The sequence below is a fragment of the Mirounga leonina genome, unplaced genomic scaffold (genome assembly GCF_011800145.1).
Source record: "Mirounga leonina isolate KUSES-001 unplaced genomic scaffold, KU_Mleo_1.0 Mir_418, whole genome shotgun sequence".
In the NCBI taxonomy this organism is placed as follows: Eukaryota; Metazoa; Chordata; class Mammalia; order Carnivora; family Phocidae; genus Mirounga; species Mirounga leonina.
Genome location: NW_023270739.1, coordinates 4,015,387 through 4,034,335, shown reverse-complemented (window position 1 = coordinate 4,034,335; position 18,949 = coordinate 4,015,387). Strand labels below are relative to the sequence as shown.

At 46.1% G+C, this 18,949-nt stretch overlaps 2 protein-coding genes across 6 annotated transcripts in view; one reads left to right on the top strand and one right to left on the bottom strand.

The window, feature by feature from the left end:
* The window catches only part of XRCC6 (X-ray repair cross complementing 6), a 47,326-nt gene extending 42,222 nt beyond the window's left edge, over positions 1–5,104 (top strand). For 3 of the 4 annotated variants that reach the window (XM_034987399.1, XM_034987398.1, XM_034987401.1), the window contains 3 exons: positions 1,231–1,329; positions 2,265–2,378; positions 4,697–5,104. In XM_034987399.1, coding sequence (XP_034843290.1) covers positions 1,231–1,329; positions 2,265–2,378; positions 4,697–4,890 — 407 coding nt within the window. In that variant the 3' untranslated portion in view covers positions 4,891–5,104. The remainder of the gene's footprint in view (positions 1–1,230; positions 1,330–2,264; positions 2,379–4,696) is intronic. The other variant, XM_034987400.1, reaches the window with a different exon arrangement.
* A 3,232-nt stretch (positions 5,105–8,336) lies between these two features.
* Positions 8,337–17,753, bottom strand: SNU13 (small nuclear ribonucleoprotein 13). 2 transcript variants are annotated; one of them, XM_034987403.1, is made up of 3 exons: positions 17,647–17,753; positions 12,085–12,205; positions 8,337–11,271 (listed from the first exon to the last, which is right to left on the bottom strand). In XM_034987403.1, exons 1-3 carry the CDS (start codon positions 17,647–17,649, stop codon positions 11,009–11,011), a joined length of 387 nt encoding a protein of 128 aa, XP_034843294.1. In that variant the 5' UTR covers positions 17,650–17,753; the 3' UTR covers positions 8,337–11,008. The 2 variants fall into 2 exon arrangements, with proteins under 2 accessions (XP_034843294.1, XP_034843295.1); XM_034987404.1 differs by lacking the exon at positions 17,647–17,753 and adding an exon at positions 13,650–13,753.
* Positions 17,754–18,949: the final 1,196 nt, after the last annotated feature.

The following is an 18,949-nucleotide window of genomic DNA, read 5'->3' as shown; positions in this document are numbered from 1 at the left end:
AACTCAGTTTCTTTATGGGTAAAATAGGGACAGTGAGTTGTTCTTACAAGGGATTAACCACATCTCGGTCCTGATGCTCAGGAAGTGCTCAGGACACGGTGTTTCCCTGTTATTCCGCAGCGTCCTCTCTGTTCCTTACCATGGCCTTGGCCTCTTGCATCCTGGCGCCTGTCCTGTAATTTTACTGCAAGTCGTGTTTTCTCTTCCTGCCTCTATTTTCAAAACACTTTTGGCTGCTGTGATGTTCCCTCTAACTCCTCAGCCCCTCTGCTCTCCCTTTCTGTTCGTTATCTTGTCCGCTCCTATGGCCTCCAGCGTCCTCTCTCATGTCCATGACTCCCGAGCCTGTGTCCCCAGCCGTCCTTTCTGCTTGGCTCTGGCTGGAACCGCAGCTGCCCTGCCGGTGGCCATCTGCTGCGCCACCCAGCTTTCCTACCACTCAGACCTCGGACAGCTTTGACTCTTTGCCCTTTCATGTTCTTCACTCAGCTCTACTCCGACGTGTCTCTGCTTCCCTCCGACACAGTGATAATGGCTTTCTCTTCGTAAATCACTTACTGAAGACTCACGATTGCGGTCTTCGCTCTAGGTGACCTTGGGCCCCATCTTTCTCTGTCACCTCACTTCTCCCTCGGTGGCCTCCGCAGGCTACCCCAGGGGTTCTGCGTGTGCTCCCCGGGCCAGCAGCACTGGCATGACCGGGAAACTTGTCAGAAAGGCCAGTTTTGAGCCCTTTCCCAAGCCGACTAATTCTGAAACAGCTTGGGACCCAGCAATCTGTGTTTTACAACAAGCCTTCCAGGTGATTTTGAGACATGCCCCGACCTCTAGCACATTGGTTCTCAACTTGGGCCTACAACAGAATTGTCTGGGGGACTTAAAAAAAATCTGGCTGTTTAGGCCTCAGCTGCAGACCAGTTAAATCAGAATCTCTGGGGGAAGGGTTTGAGCATCAGTGTTTCTTAAAAGTCCTAGCTGGTTCCCAGGTGGAGAACCAGAGTTCTTGCATACGCTCATGTAGTCTGGGACAGGGGGCTTCCGACTTGGCCGGAGCCCAGTTTGGCCGTGACATTGTGCCAGGAGCTCCCCTCAGTACTTTGCAAACGTGGCCATGTGAGGAGGTGATGAGACTCCTCTCCTCAGGCCTGCCCTCGATGTGACACGGCTCAGGTCACAGCTCCACAAACTGTACGCAGTGGTAAGGTAACACAAATACTGTCTTTCCCCCAGAGATATCTTGTTCCTGTTGTGTTGGTCTTGGCGAATGTTCCTGGCCTCCCAGCGAGCCACCACCTCTCCACTGGCTGTCCCGACACCCACATTCCGTCTGTACGTCCGTCAGTTCTGCCGCTTCTCGGGTTTATGGGCCCTTCTCGGGTTTATGGGCCCTTCTCCCCAGCTGCTGTCTCATCGTCCTTCAGGTCATACTCCACACACAGCTCCAGGGGATCTTTCTAAAATGCAGTTGGGGTCATGTCCCCGTCCCCCTGCTCATAGCCCTTCAGTTTCCCCACTGTTCTCAGGATAATGTCTTAAGTCCCGTGCGGGCGTTCAAGGCTTCCATGACCTCGCCATGACTGCCTGGAATTCCAGCCTCCTCGCTGGTCCTGCCCTCCTGACCTTCTACCTTCAAGCTGTATGTCACCTGCCCTTTCTTTCTTCTGTGCCTTCTGCTGCTTGGAATAGTATCTGCCTGAGGAACAGAGCGCTCAGCTTCCCAGACCCGGCTGCGGAAAGTCTTTCCTGACCCCTCCCTCGCTCCCAGTGTGCCTTGTTCAGTCCCTTCATGGCATTACCACCTACTGCATTTATGTTTCCACCACCTCCTTACCCTGACTAGACTGTAAGCCCACTGGGGGCACAGACTCTGGTTTGAAACCCCAGAATCTAGCCCAGTTCGTAACTCTATCACTCCCAGCTCGTTGGCCTCGGGCAAGTCATTTAACCTCTTGGCTTTCCTCTGTAAAACAGGGAGACAAATTTACCTACCCTCTAGAGGATTAAATTAAAAAATAAGTTTAAAGCATTTAGAAGGGTGCCTGGCTGTAGTAAGTGCTCATTAAATGCGATTGTTAGAAGGTACTTGATCAATATTAGAGAGGCATTCATGGCCAGGTCAGTTGCGTCCTCCTGGACCCTCCCGGGACTTCCCCCAACCCCAGCAGTTAGGTGCTTTCTCCTCTGGTCCCCGTAGACTTGGAACTGGACAGGAAGCCAGGACTCGTGACTCACCTGGCCACTCTTCTTGTGTTTTGATTTTCTAGTGCCTAAAATTGAAGCAATAGATAAAAGACTGGGCTCCCTGGTGAATGAGTTTAAGGAGCTTGTCTACCCACCGGATTATAATCCTGAAGGAAAAGTTCCCAAGCGGAAACAAGGTGAGGAACTGGGTTATTTTTTAAAGTTGACTTTATGGTCCTATCACAGAGGATCATGTCCCTTCAGAAATTTCTATACAAACCTACATATTTAATACAGACATACATATTTCAGCACAAATGGACTAGTATTCACTTTGTTTTCTAGTTTATTTTCTTACTTAGCTACATATGTTGAAGAGTTATGTCCATACAAAGCTACGACTGTATTTAAAAAACAAGGCTCCAGAGTACTTCACTGGATAGATGTAAACAGTTTGTTCAACCAGACCTTTCTTGATGGGTAGGCTGCAGTGAACATGAACCACCGTTGCGTTCTTGTGTGAGTGGATCCATAGTTTATCTAGGATAAATTCCTAGCAGTGGTATTGCTGGGTCAAGGTGTCGACATTTAAAATTCTGATCAGAATTGCCAATTGGGGGCGCCTGGGTGGCTCAGTTGGTTGGGCGACTGCCTTCAGCTCAGGTCATGATCCTGCAGTCCCCGGATCATCCCGGATTGAGTCCCGCATCGGGCTCCCTGCTCAGCGGGGAGTCTGCTTCTCCTTCTGACCCTCCTCTCTCTCATGCTCTCTCTCTCATTCCCTCTTTCAAATAAAATCTTTAAAGAAAAAAAAAAGAATTGCCAGGTGGCCTCTGAAAAAGTGATACAATTTATATCCTATTCAAGAAAGAGTGAGTGTATTTCCCTACATTCTTACCTGTACTGGACTTGATATACTATTTCGTTTTTTCACTAAGAATAATAGAGGGAGGGGCGCCTGGGTGGCTCAGCCATTAAGCGTCTGCCTTCAGTTCAGGTCATGATCCCAGGGTCCTGGGATTGAGCCCCACGTTGGGCTCTCAGCTCCGTGGGAAGCCTGCTTCTCCCTCTCCCACTGTGTCTCTCTCTCTCAAATAAAGTCTTAAAAAAAAAAAAAAAAAGAGGGAAAACTATATCCTATGTTCATTTGCAATTTTCCAGTTATGAATGAGATGTAGTTTTGTTTTTTAATTTTAATTAAAAAAAATTTTTTTTATTTTAAGTTATCTCCATGCCCAGCGTGGAGCTCAATGTGGGGCTTGAACTCACAACCCTGAGATCAAGACCTGTGCTAAGATCAAGAGTCGGACACTTAACTGAGCGAGCCACCCAGGCGTCCCAAATGAGATGTAGTTTTATTGGACTTTTTTTTCTGTGAACTTCCAGTGATTGGCTTTAACCATTTTTTCTTTAACCATCTTTTTCTTTACTATCCTTTTTCTTACCACTAGACCCAAAATACTCTTTACCATGATTCTCGTCTTTTTCAGGACGACATGTTGTGAGTTCCTTAGCATGGGGGAATAGTTCTGGCTTAGGTTGTACATTTTGGGGCTATTTTTGGTCTAGTCAAGCCAGATGTGGGCTTTGCTTGCCTAGCAGCCCTACAAGGAAGTGGAGCTGTGAGAGCCTGGGTTGGTGGCCATGGAGCTTTCTCTCTTTTGCATCTGAAGTGACTCTTACAGTGTCCTCTGGGAACTGCTGTCATAGCTCTTCACACCTGTGCACACTTTACTTTTTTTTTTTTTTTAAGATTTTATGTATTTATTAGAGCGAGAGAGACAGCAACAGAGGGAACACAAGCAGGGGGAGTGGGAGAGGGAGAAGCAGGCTCTCCGCGGAGCAGGGAGCCCGATGCGGGGCTCGATCCCAGGACCCTGGGATCATGACCTGAGCCGAAGGCAGACGCTTCACCGACTGAGCCACCCGGGCGCCCCAGTGATTTGCTTGTTTATCCCCCTCTGCTTGCACTTTCTGACCACCGAGTATGGTGCCCTAGTACTTTACACAGTGCTCGGTAAGTGCTTTTTCAATGAAGGAAGGAATGAATGACTTACCCAGAGTGAGCACCCATTTTGGGTAAACTGGGGCACTTACACTACTTTGAACTCCCTTCTCAGGGTGGTACAGTTTTGACTTTAGCTGATAAGCTGCCTTATCAAAACACCCTCCAGGGGCGACTCGGTGGTGCAGTCAGTTAACCGTCCAGCTCTTGATTTCGGCTCAGGTCCTGATGTTGGGGTCGTGGGATCCAGCCCCATATTGGGCTCAGTATGGAGTCTGCTTCAGAGTCTCTCCCTCTGCCCCTCCCCGCCGCACTCTTTCTCCCTCTCAAATAAGTAAACCTTACAAAACCAAAGAACCAAAAGCCACCCTCCCGTGGGGTTCTAGGTGGGCATCACAGCCTTATGGAAGGTGGTTAGCTGCAGCCCAGATCATAGGAGGGCCCCTGTGCAGTGTAGCTGGTTGCTACTGGTAGCATTTCCAGTCATTCCCTCCTGACCTTTTCCCCCAGATGATGAAGGTTCTGGCAGCAAAAGGCCCAAGATGGAGTTATCTGAAGAGGATCTGAAGGCCCATGTGAGCAAGGGCACGCTGGGTAAGCTCACTGTGCCCGTGCTGAAGGAAGCCTGCAGGGTGTACGGGCTGAGGGGTGGGTTGAAGAAGCAGGAGCTGCTGGACACACTCACTAAGCACTTCCAGAACTGACCAGCCGGCCAGCCCCCGCTTCTGCACTCTAGCCAGGCTGCCTGGTTTTATTCTCATCAAGTTAAAACAGGTTTCTCCTGAGCCAGGAAGAGTCTGCCTGATAGAAGCCAAGGACTTTACATTTATGAGATGTTCTGTTGCCGTGGAGACAGCATAGCCCTCCCACTTTGCTGTGCTTTACTGTCTGAATAAAGAGCCCTAACTTTGTACTGTATACTGTTCTTTAGTGTGACGAAGAAAGACGTGTCTGTCTCACATCCGAAGATCACTTGCCATTGGCTATTAGCTTAATTTTCTCTCCCATTAGGAACATATCCTCATCATAATGGAAACAAGTATCAGCGAAGGCGGGGGAGAATGTGACAGTTAAGGACAGGTGGACATACTTCAGGAATGACAAGCCCTAGTAATAGTTAGTCACCCATCCTCTGGCCTCCCACCTGTTTTCCCTTTCATTGCGTCTTAATATAGATCTAAAGTTCAGATTTCCAGAGCAATAAGTATTTAACATTTCTAATCCTGGTACCATTTGCTTCATCAGTAAATAGCCCCCTTCATGCTGCGTTCATCTTAATGTGACATTCAGGTATATGAAGATATGTACATTTTCTGTTGCCCTGAGAATTTCAGTTCCAGCGTAAGTGAAATGAGTTATTCCTCCTACTTTTCAGGGGAGCTGTAGGAAGATGAGGAGAGGTATTAGGAAAGGGGGAGGAGGAGCAGGGTAGGGTGTCTTTCTCTTTGTGTCCCCTATCCCCCCCCCCACGCCATTCCTCTTCTATCCTCCCTGTCCCTTTCCTGCTCTTTCTGCTCTGCTGCTTTTGAAGAATTAGCCTGAGAGAAGGAAGGAAAGCATCTGGAAGGGTTTGCATCTTCCAAGGATGGCTTGAGATTCAGAGTTTGTAGGTCCTGTGTCTTTCAGGACCAGAATGGGCATCTCATGAGACATAGAAAGGGTCAAATTACTCTTGTAAAGAGATTTTTGGTTTTAGATTCTTTGTTCTTTGAGTATTATAAGGTTTTTTGTTTTGTTTTTACTTGGAAAGCAGATGTTATGTTCTTGTTTGGCTTTCTTTATCTGGGGGAGAGGGAAGTTAATTCCCCAGTTAGAAGAGATGCTTTTGAGGACACAGCAAGATAATGTGAAGTCATTTAATATAGTGTCATTCTTATTCAGAAATTAGACCATCCCTCTTAAATGCAGCATGCTTGGAAACCCTAGGTTCTAGGGGACGTTACTAATACTACAAAGATTCGAATCAGGCTAGTCACGAGTAGGAGAGTAAGAATGAGTATCATTGCTGGGCCTTTGTTTTAAACGCTGGATTTCCTGGCTAGTGATGAGGAGCCCTAGAGTGAGTTCCAGGCTTTTCTACGCACTCCTAAGGGGAGCTTACCCAAGTCCAGGCTCCTTTCCCTCAGTTCTATTTACAAAGTGTTGAGAATGAAAGAGCTCAAGGTAGTGTGATGTTAGAAAAATAACCATCCGAGGTCTGTGATACACAGCAGTGGTATGATCTCTCTCTCTGAATTAATGACCTTGCCTTGTCTGCTGTTGATCCTCCAGGAGAGAAGAAACATAACCAAAGCGTAATTTGGTTGGGCTTTGTAAGCTCCTAAGTCAGATTTAGTAAATGTGCATCTTGGCTCCCTCACATACATACAAGTGAGCGTGGGCAATTTACCTGGCATTTTCGAGCCACAGTTTCCTCATATTTATAATAAGAATGATAAGGGTGAGGTCAGCGCATCCTCCCTGAGTGGCCGGCAGCCTGGGCAGGTGGTGAGCAGCCGCCGGGGAGCACGAATTCGGGGAGCACGAATTGCTACAGCAAGCAGACGTATGCGCGTATGTGTTTATATCCCCGGGCCAGATGCAGAGGGAACATCTCGTATGTCTTGTTTTAATGTCTTATTAAAATATTAGAAGAAAAGCAAGGCAGGACCACGAACTCAGGGGAGAGATTAGTCATCCTCTTTCCCTCCCCGTCATCCAGAAATTCCAGCCTCAAATCCGTATAGGGGGGAAAACACGCACCTGATATACTCAGCTAGACGACTATCCAGCTTTCTAGTTTGAGCCCAAACTGTCCCTGAATGTGCGATAATCCTTATTGTAACTGACTGCATCACCTATGAAAACCAGTCCCACGTGGGATTTACTTCTGGCCACTCCAAAGTAGCTGGGGACATTTCCCTTGTGGGCCCTGCCAGTGTCTCCGGTGTTCTGCATGACCCTACAGTTTTGACGTGGCCCTATTTATTGCTGTGTTGACCAGACAGCCCCCACAACCTTAGTTGTCTGTTGCTATGTAACAAATCAGCCCAAAACTTGGCTTAAAAACAATGGACACTTACTGTTTCTCACCATTTCAGTGTGTAAGGAACTGGGGAGCGGATAGGCTGGCTTGAAGTCAATCATGAGGTTGCATTCAAGATGTTGGTCAGGCCTGCAGTCCTCTGAAAGCTTGCCCGAGGCTGGAGGATCCACTTACAAGAAGGCTGATTGATCTTGTTTTTAATTTTCTGTATCTTGTTTTGACATCTGGGACGGGGGGTGCTTATAGGCCTGGGGAAAGACTGCCCCTCCCAAAGCTAGCTAGTTCCTGAACACAGTTAACAGTGTATTTGCCAGCATGCCTCTCATGCAAGCCAGAGACCTTACCAACATTGTCCCTGCCCTAAATCACTAGGCAACTCGAAACCACTCTTATAGCCCAGAGCCCACTGGAATTGTTCAGACTAGTGAATCCTAAGCTGTTTTACCCTGCCCTGCCTTGCCTTTGCCACAGAAACCCCCGTAAAGACTGTGGCCTAAGCTTTCCCCTTGCTCTGGCTTCTACCACCTGACCAAATCCTGGGTGCTTCCCCTGTGGCCCTGTGTGGTGTGGCATGCCCCCTTCTCTTGGGAAATAGAAGTAGTAAATTCTTCCGATGGCATCGACCTCTCCTCTCCTTCAATTTGTAGTCACCTACAAATTAAGATCCTGTGAGTACAGATGAGACAGGCTCACTGCCATGGCTGGCAGTTAATGCTAGCTGTTGGCTAGAAGCCTTCGGAACTCTTCACAGGTTGCCTAAAAGACTTCATGACATGGCTGTGACTTCCCTCGTAGCCAGGGATCCAAAGACATGAAGGCAGAAGCTATAATGTCTTTTATGGAGCTTGGAAGTCACACATCATTCCACCATGTTGGTCATGCAGGCCAGCTCTGAGTTGGTGTGGGCTGAGACTGCGCAAGGGCATGAATTCCCGGAGGTGAGGATCCCTGGGGGCCATCTTGGAGGCTGGCTGCCTTAGGACATCATGGAAAATACTGACTTGCTACTTTCTTTTTCTTCCTTCAGAAGAGGACAAGCAATTATACCCACCCACCCCTGACCCCCACTGTAGGCAGATATGTCTGCTCAAGTCAGAGGCACATACCTGATTTTTCAAAATGTAACTTAGCTGACATCGAGAGGGACTCGGGGATACTAAGTGTCTAGAACAAGCTCCCCTTCCTTCCCCATCAGTTTTTGTTTAGTACTTAACATACTACAAATGACCTTTAGTAAGGTCATTATTGCAAATATAAGAACATTCCTTAATCATGGGTCCTCTCAGGAAACTTATTCTAAAACAGAAGTTCCTAACCAGTGTGTGAGGTCAGAGGACCCTTTCAGACCCGATGAAAGCCCCTGGACTCTCTCCAAAATGTTTTTATGCAAAATTCTGCAACCAACTTCATAGATGGCTGGATGGAAATTACTAGATGTCCTTGCTTGCGTGTCTAGGCTTTAGGAATTATCATTCTCCACTTTCGGAGCATCCATGTTAGGGCAGCTCCGCAGGTGCTAGGACATCACACAAGTTCCTGCTCTCTCATGAGGGCAATGATCAGAAAACCACCTCCGAGATTAGTTAAGGACAAGTTAAAAATCAAATGTCACAGCGCTGGGGGAAAGAGAGATGAGGTAGTTTGTACCTCAGGCCCTACAGAAGTGATACTTGAGTTAAGACTGGCATGAGGAGAAAGCCCCCAGTGCAGTAAAGGAACACCAAATATGAGAAGAAAGTAGGTTTGGAGTGTTCGAGAAACCAAATGTGAAACAGAGCAAAGACAGAACATGGTGGAGAGGCAGACACAGGACAGGCAATGGAGGCCACTAGGAGCAGGGAAAAGAGCCAGTTTTTTTTGGAGGATCATAGATGGGACACCCTGCCCTTTGAAGGCTTACGATGGGGCCGTGGTGACTAGGCTAACACTCTAGAGGCAACTGGGCACTAGGGGTGAAGATCCCAGGAGCCCCTGCCCCACCGCACTTCTTAGGGCTCAAGTGGAGATGGCCCAGTGTCCACCTAGGTGGAGATTGGACTTCTTGATCTTTCTGCATCCCCTAAATTACGTCTTTTAAAGTATGATTATAAATGTTCATACACAACAAAAGACAGTAAGCACCTGAAACTCCACCCTCCACAAATATAAAACTGCTTGGGGTGGGGTGGGGGTATATGAATACTGGAGTGAGCCGGGAGAAAGGACTCGCCCAGCAGGTACAGAACGGCCTTAGCAGGACAGGCTGGTTTCCAGGTTTCCTGCATATGCTCCCAAACTGGCTGAAAGGACACTAAATAAAATCTCACTCATCCGACCATTATGGTATCCAGTTATCTGTACTTCGGCAGGAAACTTCTCTTGCTGAGGTACGTGGATCTCACGGCGCTTACCCTAAGATAACAGAAGAGGCAGGTGAGGTGGCAGTGGCTTCAGTCATCACCCCCCCCGCAACTCTCTAGCATGTGCCAAAGGCTACTAGGAGCCCTAATTCTGCAACAGTTCTCAGCTAGGGGTGACTTTGCCACCAGGGAACATCTGGCAATGTCTTGGGGGTGGGGGATTGCTCCTGACATCTGGTGGGTAAAGGCCAGAGATGCTGCTGAACATTCAGCAGCAGACAGGGCTGCCCCAAAACATCAGCAGTGCTGTGGCTGAGAAACCCTTTGTAGCCTGAGAGCAACACCTCAGTGATCGAGTCTGTACAAGACACTGGGCGACTAGAAAGAAACGGAGGTAATGGCTTTTCCACACCTTCTCGGTAAAAAGTCTGTGTAACCATTCTAATAATGCTAAGCAGTTCTTCCTTCAGGTATTAGCTGGATACATACCAAGACTCACACTTTCTTTAAATTGGAATATGAATATATTTCTTGATTAGGATGCTCACAAGAAATGACACACTAGCGCTGTCCTTCTGATGTGATAAATACACACATCTGACCCACATCGTGGCAGGAAACAGGAGTCAGGGCTCTCAGAGCTGGTACCAAGTGTCCACTGAAGACATCTCCATTCCTTGATTCCAACATCCCTGCTGTAGCTTCCAGTCAGGTCTTCGTGACTTGCTCAGACTTCTTCGTTCCAGCATCAGCTGACCCTCTTTTTTTCTAGCCACTGTGGACTCCTTCAAGACCTAGGTCAGCTGCCTCATGTCTAACTGGCCCAGGCAGCCTCTGGAATTCTGCAGCACATCTCTTTGGTTTGCTGCTGCCCCGCCACCCTCAGGGGCATGGCTGGGAGTTGGGGGAGAGGGGGAATAACATCGCATGACCAAAGCAGACAGCAGGGGTGTACTGGCAAATGACACTTGGACATACACCTAACACCCTCACAGAATACATGCTTTCTCCCCAAATGATACATAACCCCCTAGAGGGCAAACACATATGGAATGATTCTGTACTCCAGGCACAAGGGATACAAAGTGAATGGCGTTTACATCCATCAGGTCCTACACACAACAGGAAGTTAGCGCCTGAATGTTGGAACCACATCTCTATCCTGGCTCTTCCCTGCCTTTGAATGGTGTCACCACTCTGTTTCCGCCTGTTTTCGGCATTAGTTCATTTTTCAAGAGAGGATAGGACGGCAGAGAGAGTAGAATGGGAGCTTGGGGTGGAGGGTTAATATGTGGCTAACAACCTATACAACAAAACAAAAATAATACAAAAATGCAAAACCCAGATTTAGTACTAGAATCTAATGAGAAGGTAGCTGGAGAAACTACATGACGACACAGACAATATGATACACAACCCCAGGGGGAGGATTCGGGGGGGCGGGCAGAGGCCACTGGTTTAGACTAAGAGCCTTTCAATGGACTGCTGAATAGACTGGATCTGCTGCTTCAGCTGTGAGCCTTCTTTGATGGTGACAGAACAGGCGATGACAGGCCTGGAAACCCCGCAGGCCCGCCCGAGGGCCTGCTTGGAGCGCACAAACACGTAGGGCACATTCTTATCCTCACATAGCAGTGGAAGGTGCAGGATGATCTCCAGGGGCTCAGCGTCTGCAGCCATCACGATGAACTCAGAGATGCCTCTGTTGAGGGTTTTGGTGGCTGAGGAGAGGACAGGAGGTCAGTAAGTGATGGGGGGAGGGGGAGGTTAGGCATGGAAGCTACAACAAAGCAATTTCCAAGGAAAAGAAACACAGGTGCAAGAAAACTGGGCAAAAATCCCCAGGCACAAGCAATTCTCTGTGTCCTGTAGTGGCCCTGGGAAGTGATAAGGGATTTAAGCATCAATTAGCCATCCTCCATGCCGTTCGCAAACCCTACATCGAAACCATCAGTTCTGTGAAAAACACATCCTGAAACAGACCACTTCTTTCCTCTCCGCGGCTACCACATTTGTCCAAATCACCACCATCTCTTGCCTGGTCGACAGGAACAGCTTTCACACAAACTCTGCCAGCATGAAGCTCTGCGGTACAGCACTTCTCAAACTCTGTGATCAAGGAAGGATCCGGGTTTTACCATCCCAATTTGTCATGAGCAGTATTTCTAGAAAGCTCACACCACACGCAACTTACCAAGCAAAATCAGCACCCCAGAGCACTGTTTAACCACTGTGGCCCAGTACCAGCGCACAGACACACTCTGTTAATGCCGGAGTACTGACGAGAGCACACCACACTCTGGAGCCACAACGCCCAAGTTCAAATCCAAGGTAAATGCTGCACAATGTTAACAACTGGTGGATCTGAAATAATTCATAGTCCATTAACCTTTAGCATCCACTGCCAAAATGCTGCTCTTAAGTCCTTCCACTGGTTCCAATCAAAGAGTATCCAGCCCTCTTTCCAAATTGGAAATCTAAGCCAGAGACAGTGCCTTTATCATTCTACCTGAAACACTCTCTGGCTGCCTTACCTTCATTGGCTCCTTTCCGAAGCTGCTTGTAGTTACATGACTGCTGAACAAGGTCCAGTAGTTTCTTGGTGAGGTGGGCGTCTGCGAGGGGGTAGGCCTTTGGATTTACGTCAGCTTCAGTCTATGGGAATTGGGGGGGGGGGGGGTAGTCATTAAAGCATCAGTCAAACTGAACCAGAAGTTGTTCCAGACAAGTCATAAAATACTTCAATTAACAACTGAGAGAGATAATGATCAGCTTAAAAAGTTTTAGCAATTACCCAGTCCAATGATGTACACTAAAGCTTATATACTTTCATTTGCCTCTCTTTTGCTTGATAATAGTATAGCAAATGGATTACAAATAGGTTCTCATGGCTCAGTATCCACTTGAGTCATACAAATTTACTGAATCAAAATTAAGGTATAATTTATACAAATGTAGCACAAAGTTTTCTCTCTCCATTCCCCATTCAAATCTTCCTCTGTCCTCACTAAGAATCCTGGTTTCCAAAACATCATTTTCTCATTTATCTGACCTGCTAATACATACAAAATGGCTGGTACCTCTACGAACAAGCTCACCAAGGTCGAAATTTCTTTTTGTTCTTAGAATATATCTGACTAGGGCCATCCAGTCAGAGTACTAAAGTCATTCAAATCAATTTTTTTCCTGTGGTTATCAATTTGATATACAATTTGGGTTCCTTTGTATTCAGCTTGCTTAAAAAAATTAAGATTTTACTTTTCAAATATATAAAATATCTACATGTTTTCAAAGTAAAAGCTATGTTAGTGAGCTAAAAGTGTTTTGAAAACTGGTAAATAGTAAAGCATTTATTCCCACCTTTCCTACACAGACTGTATCACTAGGTAATAAATAAATGACAACTTTCTCTTGTATCATTATTCCACCTAATAAAGAAGGAATGAGTGAATCAAATCCCACCATCCTGCTACCCACATTCATTAGGTAATTAATCCAGACATAAATTAATGGATGACACTGATTAATAGCTACCGACATCACAAGATGCCCTGTGATCATCACCCCTCTTGAAGAACAAAATACCTATATTCAAGTAGTCTTGGGGGGGGGGGGATCAAAAGGAAAGAAAAAAATCTGATCAAGCCTTTGATTCTAATATTAGATATTTAATATTACGGAATTATTAAATTTTGGGAAATTAAAATGGCATTGCGGTTGCTAAAAAAAACCCCTTATTTTATACATACTTTAGTACTTATGAATAAGACGCTACGTCATTGGCTTTGCTTCAAAATAACCCACGCAGGGAACGAACTGGATGGGGGCTGCTTATACCATTCCTTCCTCTTCATCCCTACCTCTCGAGCTTAACCATTTTCATTAATTTCTCATTTGTTTTCCCTATGATTCTTTTTACACCTATGTATCTTTGCATATAAAATTAGGCTGCACCCCACGTTATCATCGCAAGCCACGAGCGGTTCGCCGCGGTGGTCCGGTCTAACCCTGGTTTTGGAGGCTGGACCGCGGCATGCGGCACGCGGCACCGCAATCCTAGGTGGTGACCCGTGGGCGACGGCCCGGTGGGAACACTCACCATTGCGTCTGTCCCGGTGGTCTCCTGCCCGATACCGCAAGGACACAGAAATGACCCACCCGCAGGGAAGCAGGAAGTGACGTAGGGTGACGTCAGCGGAAGTGACGTCAAGCGTGATTGCACCAAAACGCCCTGTCCCTAAAACATTGCAGTGGTCCCAGGATGAAGTGGTATTAAGTGAGGGCTAGAGTTCCCTGAAGAAGTGGGGGAAAGGGTCTCCTTATTTTTGGTCTGCTGTTCTCCATACATTCTAGAATCTGCTTTTCAAGGCCCACAAAAATCTGCTGGGATAATCTGATTTGTAGATTTGCTATAATCCCAATTGCAGTAAAAGACATTTAGGATGCAGAATCTGTCAATCACTTAAATATATACTATAAACCAGTACTTTTCAGTAAGGCTTTACAATTTTTCCAAAAGGCTTAATATCTTTTAGATTTACTCCTAGGTATTTCAGGCTAAGAAAATCCACTTTATTAAGAAAAAAAATTCACTTTATTTCCTACTGTATTAAGGATTTCTCTGAAACTAATGATGTACTATCCATTGGCTAACTGAATTTAAATAAAAAATAAAAAAAGAATTTCTTCTTGTGCTTAGATGAAAAAGACTTTTTCCTTTAATTTTTTTTTTTACAGTTTTTCTAATGTTAAACCAATTTTGCATTCCTGAGATAAAACCAACTTAAATAGGCTTTCTTATTTTATATCCATTAGCTAACAGACATAAGGTTTCTTGGGGGGGGGGGATGATAAAAATGTTCTAAAATTCTACAGCAATGGTTGCACAACTCTGTAAATATATGAAGAACCACTGAACTATACACTTCAAAATAGGTGATGAACTTTTTATAGTACATAAATTATCTCAATAAAGCTATTTTCAAAACTAGGTATAGGTTTTTTCTCATGAAAAAATTTTAATTTCGTTTCTTTACTCTTCAGGTTTTTTTTTTAAGATTTTATTATTTATTTGACAGAGAGCACAAACAGGGGAGCGGCAGGCAGAGGGAGAGGGAGAAGGAGGCTCCCGCTGAGCAGGGAGCCAGATGTGGGGCTCTATCCCAGGACCCTGGGATCATGACCTGAGCGGAAGGCAGACACTTAACCAACTGAGCCACCCAGGCACCCCTTCAGTTTTATTTCTACTTAAATCGGTTTTGATACACTTTTTTCAGGCATTTATTCACTTCATCTCAGTCTCTATAGCTATCAAAATGTTCATAATATCCTTTTTAATATCTGCAGATTATGTCTCCTTCATGTTTGCTACCGCTTACCTATACCTCTTTTGATTATTTTCTTGATTAATCTCACTGGAGGGGACTTTTCAAAGAAAATCTTCTGATTCTGGCTTCCCTATACATTGGATCTATTTGCTTTTTCAATAATTTCTGCTTTTGTTTGGTATTTAGCTGCTTCCTATGTGCTCTGGTGTGTGGTATTCTCATTATTGATCAGTTCTGTTTCCAAATTTCCATTATAATTTTATTCACTAGATTCACTATGACCACTAGATCAAGTTTATTGATGGTGTTGTTCAAATCCTCTATTACCATACTGATGTTCTGGCTTCACCATCTATCATTTATATACTTAAATGCTATATAATTGCATATTTGTCTATTTCTTCTTGTAATTATGTCATTTTTATTTTATTCATACCTTATTTTTTTAGCCACTGTTTATCTTCACGGATGCATTTCACCTTTTATTATTATTTTTTAAGATTTTATTTATTTACTTGAGAGAGAGAGGGAGAGGGAGCAAGCAAGCACCAGCAGGGGAAGGGAAAGGGAGCAGCAGACACCCCACCAATCCCAGAGCTCCGTGATCTTGAACTGAGTCACGTAGGCATCCCTGCCTTTCACCTTAAAACCTATTTCTTTATGATGTTTATAGAGGCTACACCACACCTTTTAACTTGGCCTACATTTACCACTCTTTTTACTTTAATCTGTCTTAATTGGAGCACTTGGTCTCTTTCTATATTTATCTAAGTACTGATGTATTAGGTTTAAATCCTTCTTTTGTACCTTCTATTTGTTCCAATTGATATGTTTCTTTTTCTTTCTTTCCTTCCTTTGGGTTTATTATTTTTTCACACTACTATTCCCTTTACTGGCTTGGATTTATATACTTAAATAAATGTCAGGTATTTTATTTTTTAAGATTTTATTTATTTGTCAGAGAAGGAAAGCACAAGCAGAGTGGCAGGCAGAGGGAGAAACAGGCTCCCCACTGAGCAAGGAGCCGGTTGTGGGACTTGATCCCAGGACCCTGGAATCATGACTTGAGCCGAAGGCAGCTGCTTAACCAAATGAGCCACCCAGGCGTCCCTATCAGGTATTTCCAATGCAGTTCCAACAACCCATCTCTGGAATTTAGGATTCTCAACTCTTAACAAAACATTAAATGCATAAAAAGGGAAGACTTCAGGAGCCCAAAAAACCATCAAAGAGGCCTCACCTTATCATTTTAATTACAATCAACAATAAAAGGTCAGCCCATAAATAGTAACCGAAATTTGCTTAGCGTGTATTTGTTCACCTTTTAATTTTTTCGAGGGTTATTTAAACGAGTGAAGGAATGAAATCACACTGCTACCTAATTTTCATCCCTAGCCTGATCTGTTTGGTCTCCCTGTACACCAGGGATCCAAAAAACACCAGGGCAAAGTTTTGATTTAACAATAAACACTATGAGCTCATTAACACCATACTAAGTATTAGGATTAGGTGTTTAACATGCATTATCTCATTTAATTTTTTTTAAGTTTTATTATTTGAGAGAGAGAGAGAGAGAGAGCCAGAGAGCGAGCGAGCAGGGTGGAGGGGGGAGAGAGAGAGAGAGAGAATCCCAAGGAGACACCTGGCTGAGCATGGAGCCAGACACAGTGGATCTCAGGATCCTGAGATCATGACGTGAGCGGAAATCAAGAGTCCGACGCTAAAACCACTGAGCCACCCAAGCGCCTCTGCGTTATCTCATTTAATTTAATCATCACAACATCCTCATGCATCTATCCCCATTTTACAGTTGAGGGAAATTTCTCTTAAGTTCAACTTGAGACCACCCCATTCCAAAACTTTTCATGGAATTATGGAAGATGAGCTAGTTTCAAGTTGTAGGCTCAGCCACGTACTAGCTTCAAAACAGGGGGTGTGGGGGGGAAGGAGTGGGGTAAGATGCCCAACGTGATCCAAGCTCCGTTGGAAGGATTAAACCTCACCATGGAAGTGGAACTCTTTGCAAACTCTTCCTTCCTTACCAAGTGCTAAACAGAACTATCTACCAAGCTACAGGAGTTGATTGAAAGTTGGGAGATCATCAACAGCTTAGAGAAGTTGCACGTGGTGCTACCAGGACCTCTGATTTGGAAGACTACCGCCGCGCGGGAGCCTTGCCTCAACCTGGCCGGGGTTTGGGGTCACTCCACATCTCCCACAGCTCCCAAAGTCCCTGGCACGTGTAACCCGCAGCGGGCACTAAGGCGCAGACCCATGGAGATCTAGATCTCCCTCTCCTGAACATCAACAAATGGGGAAGTGGAGTAGGGGAGGTTGATTTGAATCCTGGGTTCCACACCCTTAGCGATCCCCAAAAAGAAAAATAAAAAAAATGGAGCCACGTTTTCTCATCCAACCTTCTACTCTCTCCCACGTGGGTTGTTGGTCTCTTTCTCCCATGCTGGGCCAAGACTCCTCCCCTCCCCCGACGCTTTCGGCCACGCGCACAGAGTGCTGCAGAGTACCCCCGACCACAGCAGCTGGGACCCTGAGGCTTCCGGAGTTCTAACCTCGAGCGGGACTGTTGTAGCCCCGTGGCTGCCCGAGTTCTAACTCGAGGCCGGGCGGCTGGGACTCCGCGGCCGCCGGAGGTCTAACCCGGGGCCGGGCTGTCTGGACAGCGTACGTTCTAAGCCCCGGCAGTCCAGTGAGTGAACCGAACCCGGAGTCTCACGCTTCCCAGCCCCCGCTCCGGGAGCACACACTCACCATATTTGCGATTCCGCGGTCCCGCCACCCCGCAGAGCGCAGGCGACGTCAGAACGGGAGCGCGCGCGCCTCAGGAAAGTCGCGCCGGAGCAGTGGAAATGGCCGCGTGCGGCAGGAAGCGGAAGTGACGCCGCTACGAGTGGGCGGGTCTCGTCCTCTAAGGGCCTCCCGGAACCGTGTGGGTTCTGGGAGAGGGACCGCAGTTTGCTATTTTTGTTTTCGTTATGCTGTAAATCTTTGGCAGGAACAATGAATTAAATATGCACACACACCCCAACAGGTTTCAATGGTGTCATCGTTCCATTGCCTGTTTATCTTTGAGCACATTCTTGTGCTTTCAAAATCATCTTTTTGACCCTACACTGGTGAGGGAATGGTATGGAGATAATGATGGGTAATCCTAAATGTTTTCCTTCCTATTTAGATATCCTTTTTTTTTTTTTTTAAGATTTATTTATTTATTTATTTGAGAGAGAGAGAGAGAGAAAGAGCACAACAGGGGGGAGCAGGAGAGGGAGAAGCAGGCTCCTCGCTGAGCAGGGAGCCCGATGCGGGACTCGATCCCAGGACTCCAGGATCATGACCTGAGCCGAAGGCAGTCGCTTAACCAACTGAGCCACCCAGGCGCCCTAGATATCCTTTTTTTTTTTAAGATTTTATTTATTTATTCGAGAGAGAGAGATAACGAGAGAGAGCACAAGCAGTGCGGAGAGGGAGAAGTAGGCTTCCTGCTCACGTGGGACTGGATCCCAGGACCCTGGGATCGTGACCTGAGTGGAAGGCAGCTGCTTAACAAACTGAGCCACCCAGGTGTCCCCATATTTAGATATCCTTGTTAAAATACTGGTGGGAAATGCGGAGTCCACCAGAAATGGAATCCACTGAGTAGGGAATTCAGGAAGAAGAGCAGGTTTGGGGGCGAGGGTTGAGTTTCCGTCAGGTTGAGTTTGGAGATGTCATCAGACACCCATTTTCTCCTGCCCCGCATACTGCTCTTTTCTCTATGCTGCTCCAAATCTCCATTATTTAAAGCTAGACTCATGCCTCGCCACCTCCAAGAAGTCCTTCCTGAGCCTTAGAGCCCTTACTCATTTCTCTCCAACACGATGCCAGGCACATCTTGGGACCATTTGGATCTAGCCAAAACTAGACCATTATAGGGTAATTCCAGTTAATTATTCTGGAAACCTAGAGGTAGAGACCTAGCAGGACCCTTAGGAATCAAGCAGCAATCTCTTCATTTTACAGATACTAAGGCCCAGAGAAGGGAAGCTCCTTGCCCACAGTCACAGAGTGAGTCAGT